Genomic DNA, 15,575 nt, shown 5'->3' on the forward strand with positions numbered 1-15,575 from the left:
TTGAACATAAAGTGAACTCATGATGAATATAGCTACTTCTACAAAAGAAGGTGATTGATAGACGGAAAGTATTGAGTGAAAAAGAACAAACATAGAGGCTATACAAAATCAAACCAAAATAAACCACACCACCACCACCCCCCCCCCCAAAAAAAATGGAGAAAAAAACAACAACAATAAAAAGGCAGAAAAAATCCTACCCCAAAATGTAATGGAAATGCCAGAGAAATATCGCACACAAAATGGTCCATTTAAATTTGATTTCGTGGTGGGTAATGTTTATCATACTTGACCTCGCAATAACCCACGTACTTTGGCCAGTCATATTTGACGCGTTGGCAATATCCGAGCAGAAGTAGTTGAAAGTAGGCAACAAGTACTTTTGACAATTTACGACTACAATATCATTGCTCATTGTAATATTTTTTTTGCAATGTAATTGTATAATAAATCTAATTTGATTTAATATTTATTGATAAATATCTCAATTTGTATTTTTATTGTTATGAATTTGTAAAAATTAATGAATTTAAACCTTTTTTCTTCCACATATACTACAAGGATTTTTTTTCATTTTACACATTCTAATTTTGCGTTTAAATTGGCAATGCTATTGTTGTACATTACAGAAGTTTTTGATCTATCTTCTTCATCCAAGAACTGGCTAATGTACGCTTCGCAATACGGACAGAATTATGGACTTAAAATGCGGATTTTCATTATTCCAATGAAATAATTTTTTACTGTGGCAATAGAAATGTTACACTTCGAAATTAAATAGAATTGTGTTAGAAATTTACGTTCTAAAGATGGCGTGGTTCGGTGGAAATCTGAAGAATTTGACTGAGAATCTGACCGGCCAGTTATCGAATGTAGCCACATCAGCAGCATCATTCACACGGGATGTTATCGCGGAGGGCACCGAAGAAGTGGCCGGTGAGTTTGTTCTCTCTTCTCAGTGACAGTGTAACTGCACTGCACTTCTGACTTCTGTCAGTTGTTCAGTGGTTTAGTTTGGATGCGTCCAATCTAGTCTTGGGATAACCATATATAAAAGCTAATTGGGTCTAATATTATTATTATTATTATCACCAAGCCTTGTTGGATAGTCCACATTTTCGTGGATGATTCTTAATCTTATTTCCGATCGTTGGCAATGCTAAAAACGGATTCCGCAATGATTTTCTTGATGCATTTCACATTGACTTTGTAGTTTTTGTACAGAGACTTTCACATTTAGAGTGATAAATCCTTGGGAAGACGGACAACATGTAAAAGTATACAGTCAATTGGGGGTATTTTGTTACGCTGAATACGTTTTTTCGCATTGCCAGCTCGCGGATATCGGATCGGGAAACCAAAACCTGCTGAGCAGCGAAGAAAAAAAAATGTCTGCGTCAATACACCAGTTTATGGTTATGGTCGCAATTTTAACTTACCTCTAGAGGTCAGTGGTTTACGCGTAAATTAAGATAGCACCCATGCATATCATGATATGATGTGAGCGCACAGCGCAAGCAGTAATGTCATTAATTTGTTTTCAGATGCGCATGTATTGTTGCGTCACTGCCTGAGCTGTGCACTCACACAATATATTTGCACGGGTGCCGGCTTAATTTAGAAACCACTAACCTCTAGAGGTCAGTGGTTTGTTTACTCATAAGTTAAAATGGCGCCCATGTCTGCTGTATTCGTAAACTGGTGTATTGACTGGCCAAAGTGTGTAGGTTATTAATGGAAGTAACCCTGTAAACGATCATCGGATCGGCCGCCGATACCGATCCGATCAGGGGTGATCGGATAATAATTTCCAATCGCCGATCAATTAAAATGATCAGAAAAAAATTGGCAGAATTTTTTTTTTTTTTTTTTTTTTTTTAATGCCGAAAATTTTCAAGTTTTTGGCTATCAAATGCTCAAAAAAAATTCATGGCTGGGATTATTTTGTCATTTGGAGTTGTTGTAGACCATGTTTGTTGATATTTAGGGCCTTTTCATGACTTTGAAATTAATAATATTGGTCTAAGACTAGAGCAGAGGCAAAACATGCGGGCTGCCATCTTGGATTATAATGCATACCTACATTATAATCCAAGATCCAATCTGAATTTTTTTAAAGCATTTGATAGCCAAAAACTTGAAAATTTTCGTCATTAAAAAAAAAAAAAAAAAAAAAAATCAGCCGATTTTTTTTGTCGATCTTCCGATCCGATACCGATCAAAGGTGCGAGGGTGTCGCTCGATCTTCCGATCCGATCAGAGCCCCAATTTACAGGGTTAAATGGAAGGTCAAGTAACTAAGATAACCCCTAAATAAAATCAAATGTACATGTAAATGACTCTCATAAATATTTTTACACTTCAGCAATATGCCAAGTTGAAAACGTAATAAAACCATTTAAGAATTGAATACCGGTATGTATAAGTATAAAAAGCTTTCAAGTGATTTTTATTGTAATTTTCCTTTTTTAAAATTATAGATCAGAGCACCGAGCTTCAGATCTCAGAAGACAAAGTGAGACGTTGTGAAACAGCCATCGTTGCACTGAGAGCTGAGGTAAATATCTAAGGGCAATGGCATAACTGGCATTGCAACCTTTGTAATTAATTCATTCAAATAAACTAATATAAATCAGAGAAACAGAATGGTGAAATGAAATAAAATGGACCAATTATAAGAGAGTTATGAATGTTTGAATTATGAGATCTCTAAAGCTATGTGAATCTCAAATTGGCAATTTTGTCAGTGGATTTTGACGTACATGTATTCATGGACAACTCTCCTGTTTGCTGTTGACAAAAAATAGGAATGATTTGTGTTACATACAGATACAGTTAAGAGAGACTTGTGTGCAAGCACCATTAATGAAGTGTCAATTTCACACATTTTTTATTATGACCGTTAATCTCATTTTCCCTATTTTAAAATGTAACCAACTTTACAGAATATGGCCCTTGTTTTCCCAAGTCCATGACTGCTGACTGTTTATGTTCTGATTTGTATTTCTTTATATATTTTACAAACACAGAATGAGAGACTTGGGACTATTAATGCAGAGCTGGAAGAGAAAGCTGAGGCCTCAGAGCTTCAGATCAACAGCATCTCATCACAGTATCGATCTGTCCTGATGGAAAAAGAGGTAGGGGATAACAACAATAGAAAAATGTCTTTATATTTGATTATGTTTACAAACATGCATACATGCTCTATTAAATGAGGTGTTATTGAGGGAGAGTACTGTGTTTTCTGTACTTTTTATAGAGAAGAGAATGTTTTGCATGTATAAAAAAAATTTCATTTGAAGATTTGTTAACGAAATGCAAATACTGAAGTGAGGAGAGTGGTATGTAGAGCGAAGAATAATTTGTCCTTTTCCCATGAGGAAATTTTCTGCACGATATTAGATGGCTTTCATCTTATCTGGTTTGTAACCTTAGACTGTCATACCGGTCTACAGTTTACGTGTTTCCAATGTTGATGCTTTCAGAAATAAGGAAACATGGAAGAGGTTGAAAGAAATAACATCCTACGCCTCTGTGGGAAAAATCAAGAAAATAAAAGGATCAGTAGGCTTAGGGTTTATGGGGTTTAGGTGTAGTCTTGGGTCCAGGGTTGAAGTTCAGAATTCTGTTAGTGTTGGCAATAAGCCAGTTCATAGTTGCAGTCTGAGCATGAGCAGATAAAGGTCATTGCAGACCAAATTGTGGAATACACAGAGATAAAATTCTGGATATGTGCTCATGAAATTTATGTAATCATTATTAATTTATGCAAAAGCAGTGCACTCCATGATACACATGACACAGGTGGAAGTATTCTTTGAAACAAAGGAAACAAAGACTATTTATGCAGCACCTCCATCGCTGTAGGAGTGATTATTTTAAAATGTACAAAGTGGGACCTCTTCATGTTTTGAAGATCTGTGGATATGCGGGGTCATTTGGGACATGTGCTAACTATGAACTGGTCTATTGGCATAGTTCTTATCCTAAAACATGATTTTCAGCCAATGACTTGGTCAAATGGCAGCTCTAGGCCATAGCTACTAAAGAGAGATAGTTGCTTCATCAGAAGTTGCTGTGTTCAAAGCAATTGTCGCAGGAGGAAGTGTCGTACCACCGTTATTCTTTTTTTTTTAAACAGGACCAGGTGAATTCTTTGATCCAGAAGCAGAATGATATGCAGACTCTTCACCACAGCATGTTATCCACAGCCGGGGACGGTGGGGGCATGACTGCGGCAACGTCCACATCGTCTCTGTCAGGTTCAGCCATCATGGCAGACAGTCATGACTTTGATGACGTGATCTGGTCCCAGCAAGAGATCAACCGTCTCTCCAATGAGGTGGGAAGGCTGAGGGCAGAGTGCAGTCATTGGAAAGAGATGGCTGCTGGCAAACAAAATGGAGAGAAGGTTTGATTTGATTTGATTTGTTTTGATTTGATTTATTGGTTTCTGCATCTTTTTTTCATCATACATTTTCATGAACATAATATTGTTTGATACAATATTTTAAGTGTATATAATGAGGTGGGAAGGTTGAGAGCAGAGTGCAGTCATTGGAAAGAGATGGCTGCTGGCAAACAGAATGGAGAGAAGGTATGGGCATAGTTGTTGACAAAACTGTCAAAAGTACAAGTTTGCCTACAGCCTATTGAAATAACGGGTTGTCGGCGAACTTGTACTTATGACAGTTTTGTGAAAGGCTGCTAGTCTTGATACCTTGTGCATTTAACTGCCTAAAAAGTATGGGAAATGCACTCTGGTTATTATGGAGCCCTGAGTTCGGCTTTAATGCTGTTCTTCCTGAGGGCCTTGCAATTAATATCACTCAAGCGATTGCTAGTTAACCATTTACACCTGGGTGGAGAGTGGCAAATGTGGATTAATGTCTTGCCAAAAGACGTAAGTGCCCCCCCCCCCACCCCCACCCCCACCCCCACCCCCAACTCTTGGATTGAGAGTCAAGTGAATGAACCACTATACCATGATACCTCCATGTGACATGAGCTTTACATTTTGTGACCAGTTTGTTGATTATGTAGATGAAGACAATAAACTTGTTGAACTTGTTTTCTTTCAACTTCAGCCTGTGTTCCAGATTGGTGATGACTCTTCACAAGTGGAGATGGCAGAACTGAAAGCTAGGATAAAGGTACATGTACATTTGATTTTGATTTTATTTTTTTCTGCATTCATGTAAGTACACAGATTTTCGATAACAGTAATAATATAAAGTACAATAGGTATTTTTTGACAATGATTCGTAATTAAGAAAATATATATATAAAACAATTGTTATTTAAAAAACGAAATATTAAACTGTCATAAATACTAAATTTCCTCAAATATTATACAATTATTTGTGGAAGAAGGACTGTCATTGTAAGCAGGTTGCTTGATAATACGACAGCCCCAGACAAAATTCATGAAATAGATTAACACATTTATCATACATTGTATGATAACACACTGTCATTTATTACATTGAATTACATTGAATTCCTCTCACTGTGAGAAGTTCTGTTGAAAAATGAGTTGTATTTCAGCTTGCACCTAGCGATCAAAGAATAATATTTCATATTGTATTTGTTGTCCTGCATTTAATTTAATGTTGATACTGTACATGGCTCATACTTGTCTGTCATAAAGATCTAACAGGTATAATTTGATGTTTTCAATACCATGATGTGAATTTTAGTGTAATGATTTGATTCTGTTCAAAAATCTAATACTTATTCAATTGTTATGAAAGAAAAAGTGCTCTGCAAACTTATTAATATTTTGTATATAATTTATACAATTTTATGTCATTTAATCATCCCCATTGTGCTAGCAATTAAAGTATTATTTTATCTAATATTTAGTAGTAAGTTTATTTAACAGAGTTATAATAAAGGTTGACATACATGTAGCTTTAATCAGCCCTTCAAAACTCACACTCTCATAAGCTACACAAGAATACTCTACTTATCGCTGTTATCATTTTATCATGATTAGAGCTTGGAAGAAAAGCTAAGACATAAAGAAGACGCGTCTCAGCATGAGTTATCGGCCATTCAAGACTCGCACTCTCACAAGCTCAAGACTTTGACCAAGAAACATAAGACTGATGTTGAGGATTATGAGAGGAAGATTGAGAGTCTGGAGAAGATGGTCGGGTATAGCTCTTCTGATGGTGGTATGGATGATGGCAATGATCTACAGAAGAGAGTCTTGGAACTGGAAGAGGTAAACAAAATGTGTTTTTTATGTATAATAATAATAATAATAAAAATAATAATAATAATAATAATAATAATAATAATAATAATAAAACATTTATAGAGCGCAGAAACTATCTAACTGCGCTACAAGAGCTCCTGATGTGCTTAGATTAACATTTAATTGAAAAGATGTGCTTTCAGTTTTGATTTAAAGATATTCACAGATGGTGATTTAATTCCTTCTGTTTTTGCATGGAATGATTTATATACATAGTTTAATACTAAAAAAAAAATTATCTAGCAAACCTTCCCAAATTTAGAGAATGTCCTAAAATAATGAAAGTGTCATACTGCAAAATGATTGCATTACCGGTACATACAACAATATTTTTGCTGCTTTAATTGCCCATGTTAACAATTTGTGAAATACTTGGTTTGAGAGTATATCGTCTAATTCTGTGTAAAAAAAATAAATGAGTTGATGGCCTTCTAGCTCCAAATTGACGATATGTTTTCTAGAGGTCATGATTGTTATAGATATACAAATATGTTGTGGTTAATATAATGGCTTTGCTTTCACAAGTGTTTACATCTTGTAAAATACATCAGTCGTGTTATATTAAGATATTTGGACAATGACTGTTGTATAATAATAATAATAATAATAATAGTGGCTACTTGTATTAGCGAAAAATACATGTAACAAACATAAGAAAGAAAAAAGAAAAAAGAAAATTCTTCTGGACATAGTAAATTACAATATTGCAATAATTACAACATTGATACAATATTGATCTGTGTTCAAAATATTTTGGCTATGACTGTTTTCTTGATTTACGCTAACAGCTTCTGCATGAGACCCGTCAGCAGGTCGGACAGCTGGAAGAGTCCAACTACCAGCTAGAGAAGGAGAATACCCGCTTGACCGAATCAGATCGGGATAACACCAGGCTTGTACAAACACTCAGACGTAAGGTGGACATCCTAGACAAAGACAGGTCAAGGCTTGAGAGAGAGGTCAAAGGGCACTCGGGGTCGGCCGCTGGTGATGGGGACGTTGTTGCCAATTTGAAGAAAGATAATGAAGAGCTGAAGCTTGAAGTGGAGCACCTCATGAAAGTTGTAAACAGTGAGTCACAAAGACGATTGAAACATTCTATGAATTGATATGGTTTAACTTCCATTTGTAAGACGATTGAAACTTTCTATGAATCAATATTGTTTAACTTCCATTTGTAAGACGATTGAAACTTCCTATGAATCGATATTGTTTAATTTCAATTTGCAATTACTTCAAGCAGTTATAACCTCATTTTGACCTCAGATTCATACATTTGAAGGCTTGATGTTGTGAATTATTAAAGCGAGATTGAAACCAACAGTGGTGATAATGGTGATAACGATAATACTTATATGATATTGGATGGCTTTGAGTGTGATACAAGAATATATTGCTCAAGCTATGACAATATTGGACGAGTCAACATTACATTCTTTCTCTCTGTTTACAGGGCAAGAGACGGAGCTGGAAGTCCTTCTAGGGTCGCACGAACAGGTCAGGGAAGATCTTTATGCCACTAAACAAAGACTGCTCACGGAACTGAATGCCTCTCATGTACATATCACCGTTCATTTATAATCCTAATCCTAATCCCTTATCCCTCCCCCTCTCAACTACTAATAGACGAACAAGCTTGCCTGCTCTCACCATCTATCACGTTTTATCTGTAAAGTTACATTCCAGTGAATTTTTGATAGGAAAGGAATTATGAAACATTAAACTGTACTGTACACGGTTGTTTTTCTGAAAATATTTTTTTTGAATTGATCTAAAAGGATAAGTAGAGATTAGTTTTGAAAAAACAAACTGACTGAAAAACAAAATAAATATAAAAATGAAAATAATGGAAAGAAAACAAAACTAACACAGAATCACAGTCTTTGCATTGATGAAAAAAACAAGTTGAATATTATAAAACTACATGCAATTTCTGCTATCCTTGAGCTTAACTGCAGTATAAAGCTAATTTATAACAATAAAAATGATAGCCTTGTGTTGTGGTTTCTTAAACACAGTGTAAAATAATATATCACATCCTGTGTTTGGTAGTTTATTTGTTTAATGGGCCTTGTAACTGCAGAATACATTTTTTAAAGAAATGCAGGCTGTAGATGCAGAAAATTAATTATATTTCATCAGTGTTTGTGCATTAGGTAGACAAACCAAAATTTGTCTTCCAGCCTTTAGTTTGTATCAATTTTACAAGCTGAATAAAGCTTCTAACACTAGAGGGCAGGCAGGCTTGAACATTTTTGTATTATTTCAAAAATTAAAAAATAAAGCTTAATGAATGCATGACCAAAGAGCTTCCTATGCATACTTATCAAAATGATTTAATAAATAATACTAAATACTGAAATAATGTGTCACTGCTATAAAACTGATTATTAATACAACCCCAACCCCGTAACGAAGCTCTAAGAGCCCTTTTATTCTTTCTCTTGCATGTTTATTCAAGCAATGGGCTATTATTGATATATTGTGATTTAACAGTGTTGAACTAATGTCTCCTTGAGATAGGGATCATATAAAAATGAACAAAAGGCTTTCATATCTGAATCTCAGAGTTAATTTGCTACAGGTTACAATGTGATGTCGGTGAACTTGTATGTATGACGATTTCGTGAGACAGGTCCCATGGTTTTAGATATCTCCACACGAATACTGACATGTTCCTCTCCACTGCATGTATCACATGGGACATGTCACTGAATAACTTGCATGTGTTCCTGTGTTTAAGGTATTCCAGATTGTTTTTCCAATATCCATGTACGTACCTGGTGTATGACTTTACTACAATCTATTTCTCCTTTTGTTATGGGTTTGTTTTGGTATGTATCTTTTTTTACACCAGACAACTTTATGTTGGTTCTTTTGTATCTATGTATACACTGCTTAACCCCCCCTTTACCTACATATATCTTCAAATATCGAACAATACTCCTTATACTGCTCCTGATATTGAAATCCCCCTTGAAAATGTATTCAATTGTTATTATTGGGCAGTAACTGTATATGATTCAATACAATCCATTAACACTTCTTTTACTGCTATGGTTCTTTTTATGGCTCCCCAGATTTTTCTGTCGCCAAATCCTGTAAATAATTTTCTCTATCCTTATCATCAATGAAGATACCTGTCTATATTATGTACATGTAACTAACACATTACCTTTTATTACTGCATACATACCAAGATACAATATCCTATGATTATTACACTCTAAACAAATATAATTATTATCATATTAATTCTTACATGTATATACCCCTATTTGCCCTAAGCTGTACAGGCATATACTTTTCTCCACCATATTTTCTGCCTATCTTTAATCTCTTTGCATAACAATTCTAAAAGAGCTACCGGTAATAGCTGACAGTTTTTTTCATTAAGCACTATATAAATCTAGATTCATTATTATTATTTTTGTCCTTTTTAATGTTATTTTCAAGATGAAGAATAAGTCTTATATTTCAGTCAAAATACAATTCTTTTTTACTCCACAAATAAAAGTAATTTCTATGCTTGGTAATCAATAATAATGATAGTGATAAGAACTGTTCCTACAGCTCATTTACATGGCTTAGTGTATTACTGTATTCTCTCTTTTCCCCTCTTTTCTGTCAAACTTAAAAAGACAAATATAGAATTAATAATGCAAGATCTATGAACCATTTGCATGACTAATACACTGTGTATTTTATTTGACCTTACTTTTTATATACAAAGTAGTACGATTTTATCGAATACTGCTTAAACTAATTCATCTTCTTTTCTTTCAAAGACTAGAATTAATTAGCACGATATTTAAACGATCAGTGCAACTCAAAATATAGAGTAGTACATCTCACTTTAAATTGCTTAATTTTATGCACATTTAAAAGTTACACCAGCATGCATACATCACTTGCATGAGCACTTGAGAAACGTTTGTTTTGCATGGTGCACTGTAAGAAATTATTTTGAAAACATTACCGGTACTGATATGTTTTCTAGCCTTAGTTTGAATTTGGAACAGACTTGGTATGATAACAAATTTATATCAGCCTCTTTCCTACAACAATCTTTGATAATTTTTCTGTACTGTCTTTTTGAAGTACCTTGTATGGTAATAATAATGATATACCATACTTATATAGCACTTATCATACATGTTCCAAAATTTATGTGTTGTAATGGAGAATAGGTAGTAAAGCAATAAGAATAGAGAAGAGGGGATATAATCAGCATACTTTCCTAAGTCATCAGGTAACATTGGAAATTGTTTCTAAATAGAAATGTTTTAAGACCTTTTTAAAAGTTGTCAACAGTATCACAATTTCGATATATTCTTGCAATTTATTCCAAATCTCTGTTGATGCAACCTGAAAAGAACATGACCCATAGAAGAATGCTGTATTTATTTGAGGAATAGTAAGGCAAGCCTTCAAGTAGCTTGTATGGTAGTTGTGTTTAGCTCTACCTGTCTGCTTTTTATTCAGTCAGATTTATGTATCAAAACTCCTTGCCTGACCTTAACCCTTACTGTACTGGGGGGGGGGGGGGGGGGGGCCTGGGAGGCCCCCCCCTCGACATTTTCGGAGATTGCGCCGCAACCGCTTGGAATTTTGAATTGTCGTTTCATGACTTTTTTCCCTCAAGTCTTACGCACATTTTGATACCATTTTCGTCAAAATCGGATATACCTGTAAGGCGTTACATAACAATTATGCTACAGTCACACGGCCATGTTACGGACCTGCGGATGCCTGCGTATATTTGGATAACGTATTTTACGTATGGATAACGTATATTCTGCGGATGCTTACGTATATTTCATCCGCAGCAAAATTTTGAGATTTTCAAAATTCCGCTGCGGATCTGCGTATGTCTGCGGATCCTGCGGATTGAATTACGGATGGATACGGATGCTTACGGATGATACGGATCCTTGCGGATGCTTACGGACTTTTATCCGTAAGCATCCGCAGCTACCGTAAGTGGCCGTGTGACTGTGCCATTAGTATGCGCATGTCATCAAAAAAAAAAAAAAAAATGAAAATCGCATCAAAATTTGCATAAATTATCATTATTAATTACATTAAAATAACTTTTTTGTGTTAGAAAAGAAGTTTCATATGAATAATGAGTTTCAACATTCAAAAAGTGGAGTTTGACACGTTTTCGGTAAAATGCATAAAATTAGCGCATTTTGCATAATTAATTAGGCTAACGACAAAAATTTGCATATTCGGAAAAAACTAATTATACCAACTTGTTCCTTACGTAAATATCTACAAACATGCAAATTTTCGTGTTCATCGGACGATCGATGGCCGAGATCATAGGGGGGGCCTCCCAGGCCCCCCCCCCCCCCCCCCCAGTCAGTGGGTGCTCAAAATAGCCCAGTACAGTAAGGGTTAATACCCATGTACCTGCATGAGAAATTGAAGAATGATAGAAAGCATTGTACCCTTTGATAATGACTTGACTTTTCATACTCTATCTATCTGTATCAAGTATATCTCAACAATCAATTGCCGCATCCAAATTGGCCTTAGCAACCCCCACTTAATCCCTAAACCCAAGATTAAAGACCACCCCCAACTGTACCTCCAGTATGAACTCACTTGTGGAGTTTGTAGGTGGACTACTATCCAAGAAAAAAGCTTCTGTTTATACTGTCCAATTTTGCAGTCTTATATTTGTTGGCGATTTACTTTGATGAGTGCAAGATGAACAGCTTCAGTATTTCTTCGTTGCTTGGAATTAGATTAAATCTGTATCTGAACACTCCTCAGTGCTCATAGTCTATACAATGAAGAAAAATCTGTGTAGATACTTGAAATCCTGCTTGAAATGAATATATTCAATGAAGAACTTTGATATGTATCTCACAGGCAAGCACCAGTGCGATGCTGGACGACATTCACAATGCTGGGAGGAAGTTCTCAACCGAGGAAGCTCTGAGAAGATCCAAGCTACTCAAAGAGAAACAAGAGATTGTTGATAAGATGATAACAGCTGGACAAAAGGTAAGATCAAAAAGGACGAGCTCAAAACCCCCCCAAAAGCTTTTTAATCGCACTGCCTTACTCAGTATAATCTTATTTTATGTTCTCTTATGTTAAAATATAATTATTTTGTTTGTATTTATATATTTATTTATGTACATGTATATGCACCTTTGAATTTCCGAATACAAATTTTATGTATTTTTTGAATCTCTAGTTTACAATCTTATCCTGGCTTTCGTTCAAGTTCAGACTGCACCATACATGTACACTATGTGCCCAGAACAATTCAGTTCAATTTAAATGAGGTTTTATTGAAGACTTGTCAAAAAGTCTACTACTACTACTACTACTAAAGTCCAAAGACTAAAAATACAAGGTCACATCAAACATACAATCATATAAAAAAGCTGGTGATAATGCTTTTCAGGCCTCTGCACCAAGGCTGTGGAATGACCTTCCATGATATGTCCACCTATCTCATTCATCAGATGTTTTTTTAAAATCTTTGAATGAAAGATAGGAGTTGTAGTTGTAATTTGTTATATTATTAATGTTAAAGATTCTTCCTTATATGTATCCTCCCTTTACACTGATGTTCTATCCTTTTCATCATTTTCAATGTGTAATACGAGAATATAAGAATATTTCTATTTTGTCTACGTTTTATTTTGATGGTGGTTCTATGATTTTAAACACAATAATATAGTTTCTCATATATATATTACATATTTTTACAATGTGTTTAAATACCAAAACAGATTTCCATGTATTCTTGTGAATTTGGATGGATAAAAAAGAATTTATTCTAATAATATTGAATTGAATTGTACATCTTTCTTCTTGTAGTTCTATGTTTTGTAATATATACTCTCATTCTTACCGATAGATGTCCGATATTAAGAATACAGTCACTACCTTAGAAGCAGCCACATTAGAGATCAGTGACCAGGCAGCTGAGATAGTGTCTGAGATCGGATGCAGCCAACATCAGGAGATCACAGCTGACTTTGTTAGTAGTTTGGAGAAGGAGAACGATCTTCTAAAACATCACGTCTCTAGACTACAGAATGAGGTGTGTTATATGATATTTTGATTTGATTTGATAAGGTTTTATTTGAATATTCAACAATACAGCTGGAAGCTGATGCAAGTGAATTTACAAGGTAAAAATAATTCCATAGACATATAAATATCATTAAATATCTGTGGTATTTTAGTTTGGAGATCACAGCAGACTTCGTTAGTAGTCTGGAGAAGGAGAACGATCTTCTAAAACATCATGTCTCTAGACTACAGGATGAGGTGTGTTTTATGATATCTGTGGTATTTTAGTTTGGAGATCACAGCAGACTTTGTTCGTAGTCTGGAAAAGGAGAATGATCTTCTAAAACATCATGTCTCTAGACTACAGAATGAGGTGTGTTTTATGATATCCGTGGCATTTTAGTTGAAGAGGAGAATTCAATTGTTGTAATAAGTTCATTGATTTAAAAGCAAAACAATTTAGAGAAATGTAATGGCAAGAGTTTGAAATAAATTGGACTAATAAAATGAAAGTTATGGATGTTTTTGGAATATGAATCACTACACCTGTGCAAATCTCAAATTGACAAATTGGTCAGTAGATTGTGATTAATATGTCACATTGTAGTTTGTTGGTTCATTGAGGTTGGGTCTCTTTGTCTCTTACGTACAGAATTAGATTCATGTGCACCAGTATGACACTTGTTCTAGTCTTGTAGCTGTGAAACACGCTTTGTTTTTTTCTCCCTAGATTGATGAATTGAACCAATCCTGTGAGACGCTAGCAGACGACAAACAGACATGTGAGGCTCTCATCACCAATCTCAATCAGAAGGTCAAAGAACTTTCAGGTCAGGACCCGCAGGGGTCGGAGCAACGACCTTCTGACCCCTCTCAGTCTGAATCTGAGCTGACCCTTGTGACTGGTGAGAGTGACCTTGACAGTCTGCCCCAAGGAGGTGTCGAGGATGGAGTTCAGGTCAGGAGACACATCTCATATCGCAGGCCACAGTCTCCCACAGACTCGAGCGTCGCATCGGACCTGAGTTCATCGGTCAGGGAAGGCTGGACGTCGGAGACGGAGCTGAGCAGCGATGGAGGGTTCTTGACCGAGGGCAAGCAGTCATTGCTGGAGAACTCCGATGCTGTGAGCTTTGATGGGGAATACGATGACTCTATCATGTTTGCTGGTATCAAGGAGAAGTAAGCCTGAAATTCATACCTTAAATTATTTGAAAATGCAATGGAGTAGTAGTCCAATATAAATTCTTCAGTACATATTTCACCCATTAAATGTCTCATTAAACACTTCTAATTTTTCCTAGTGCAAGTTCATTTGTAATATTTTCAAGTTGTTTGATAATTTGAGTTTGCTTAATTTGTTATAATGCAAGGTATTGATTATACAAGATAGTAGAGGTTAGAAAAGATTGTGACCATTTAATGAATATACTCTAATTATTTGCGGGGAAGTTCAACAATTCAATCAGTGGTGAAGAGTTCAGATTATAACTACACTCTATTCTCTTGTAATGGTATATTCCCTGAAGCAGTAGATGTTTTCATGACTTTCTATAAATAAATTCATACAAAAATGTGAAAAATATGTTGTTGCCAATTTGAGAGAGAGTAAAATATGAACATGTGGAGAGGAATTTTGGTTAGTGAACTCCGTCACATTTCTAATTGTTGATTCCCTGAAGCAGCAGATGCATTCATGACTTTAAATTAATAAATTCATACAAAAATGTGAAAAATATATTGCCAATTTGAGAGAGAGTACAGTTTCACATGTGGAGAGGATTTCTGGTTAATGAACTCCGTCACATTTCTACCTGTAGATCCCTGAAGCAGTGGATGCATTCATGTTGTATTAAAAAATACATACAAAAATGTGGAAAAATATATTGTTGCCAATTTGAGAGAGAGTACACTTTGTACATGCAGAGAGGATTTCTGGTTAATGAACTGTGTCACATTTCCACATGTAGATTCCCTGAAGCAGCAGATGCATTCAAGCAGCAGTTGAACCAGTTTGAGATGGTGAGGGCTGACTGGGAGATGGAGAAACAGGCTCTGGAGGAGGTAGTCATTAGGATGAGAGATCAACTCAAAGAGAAAGATCGCATCCTTCAGGACATGACGGCTGAAAAGGTACAGCGCGTCCCTTGACTGTTATAAAAGATTATAGGACAGGTTCTAGAATATAGGCAATCTAATTGGCCAAATGTCACCCTGTGACCATGATTCATTTCCTATGTCTATCATCTAACTATCCCAACTTGAA

At 35.4% G+C, this 15,575-nt stretch overlaps 1 protein-coding gene across 1 annotated transcript in view; it reads left to right on the forward strand.

The window, feature by feature from the left end:
* Window positions 1–539: 539 nt before the first annotated feature.
* The window catches only part of LOC574867 (thyroid receptor-interacting protein 11), a 42,386-nt gene continuing 27,350 nt past the window's right edge, over window positions 540–15,575 (forward strand). The window contains exons 1-12 of the mRNA XM_030988316.1: window positions 540–936; window positions 2,481–2,557; window positions 3,030–3,140; window positions 4,145–4,414; window positions 5,091–5,156; window positions 6,002–6,232; window positions 7,054–7,336; window positions 7,719–7,762; window positions 12,149–12,337; window positions 13,152–13,337; window positions 14,040–14,491; window positions 15,280–15,442. Coding sequence (XP_030844176.1) covers window positions 810–936; window positions 2,481–2,557; window positions 3,030–3,140; window positions 4,145–4,414; window positions 5,091–5,156; window positions 6,002–6,232; window positions 7,054–7,336; window positions 7,719–7,762; window positions 12,149–12,337; window positions 13,152–13,337; window positions 14,040–14,491; window positions 15,280–15,442 — 2,199 coding nt within the window. The 5' untranslated portion in view covers window positions 540–809. The remainder of the gene's footprint in view (window positions 937–2,480; window positions 2,558–3,029; window positions 3,141–4,144; window positions 4,415–5,090; window positions 5,157–6,001; window positions 6,233–7,053; window positions 7,337–7,718; window positions 7,763–12,148; window positions 12,338–13,151; window positions 13,338–14,039; window positions 14,492–15,279; window positions 15,443–15,575) is intronic.

Source organism: Strongylocentrotus purpuratus, unplaced genomic scaffold (genome assembly GCF_000002235.5).
Source record: "Strongylocentrotus purpuratus isolate Spur 01 unplaced genomic scaffold, Spur_5.0 spur5_scaffold_17, whole genome shotgun sequence".
NCBI classification, from domain to species: domain Eukaryota; kingdom Metazoa; phylum Echinodermata; class Echinoidea; order Camarodonta; family Strongylocentrotidae; genus Strongylocentrotus; species Strongylocentrotus purpuratus.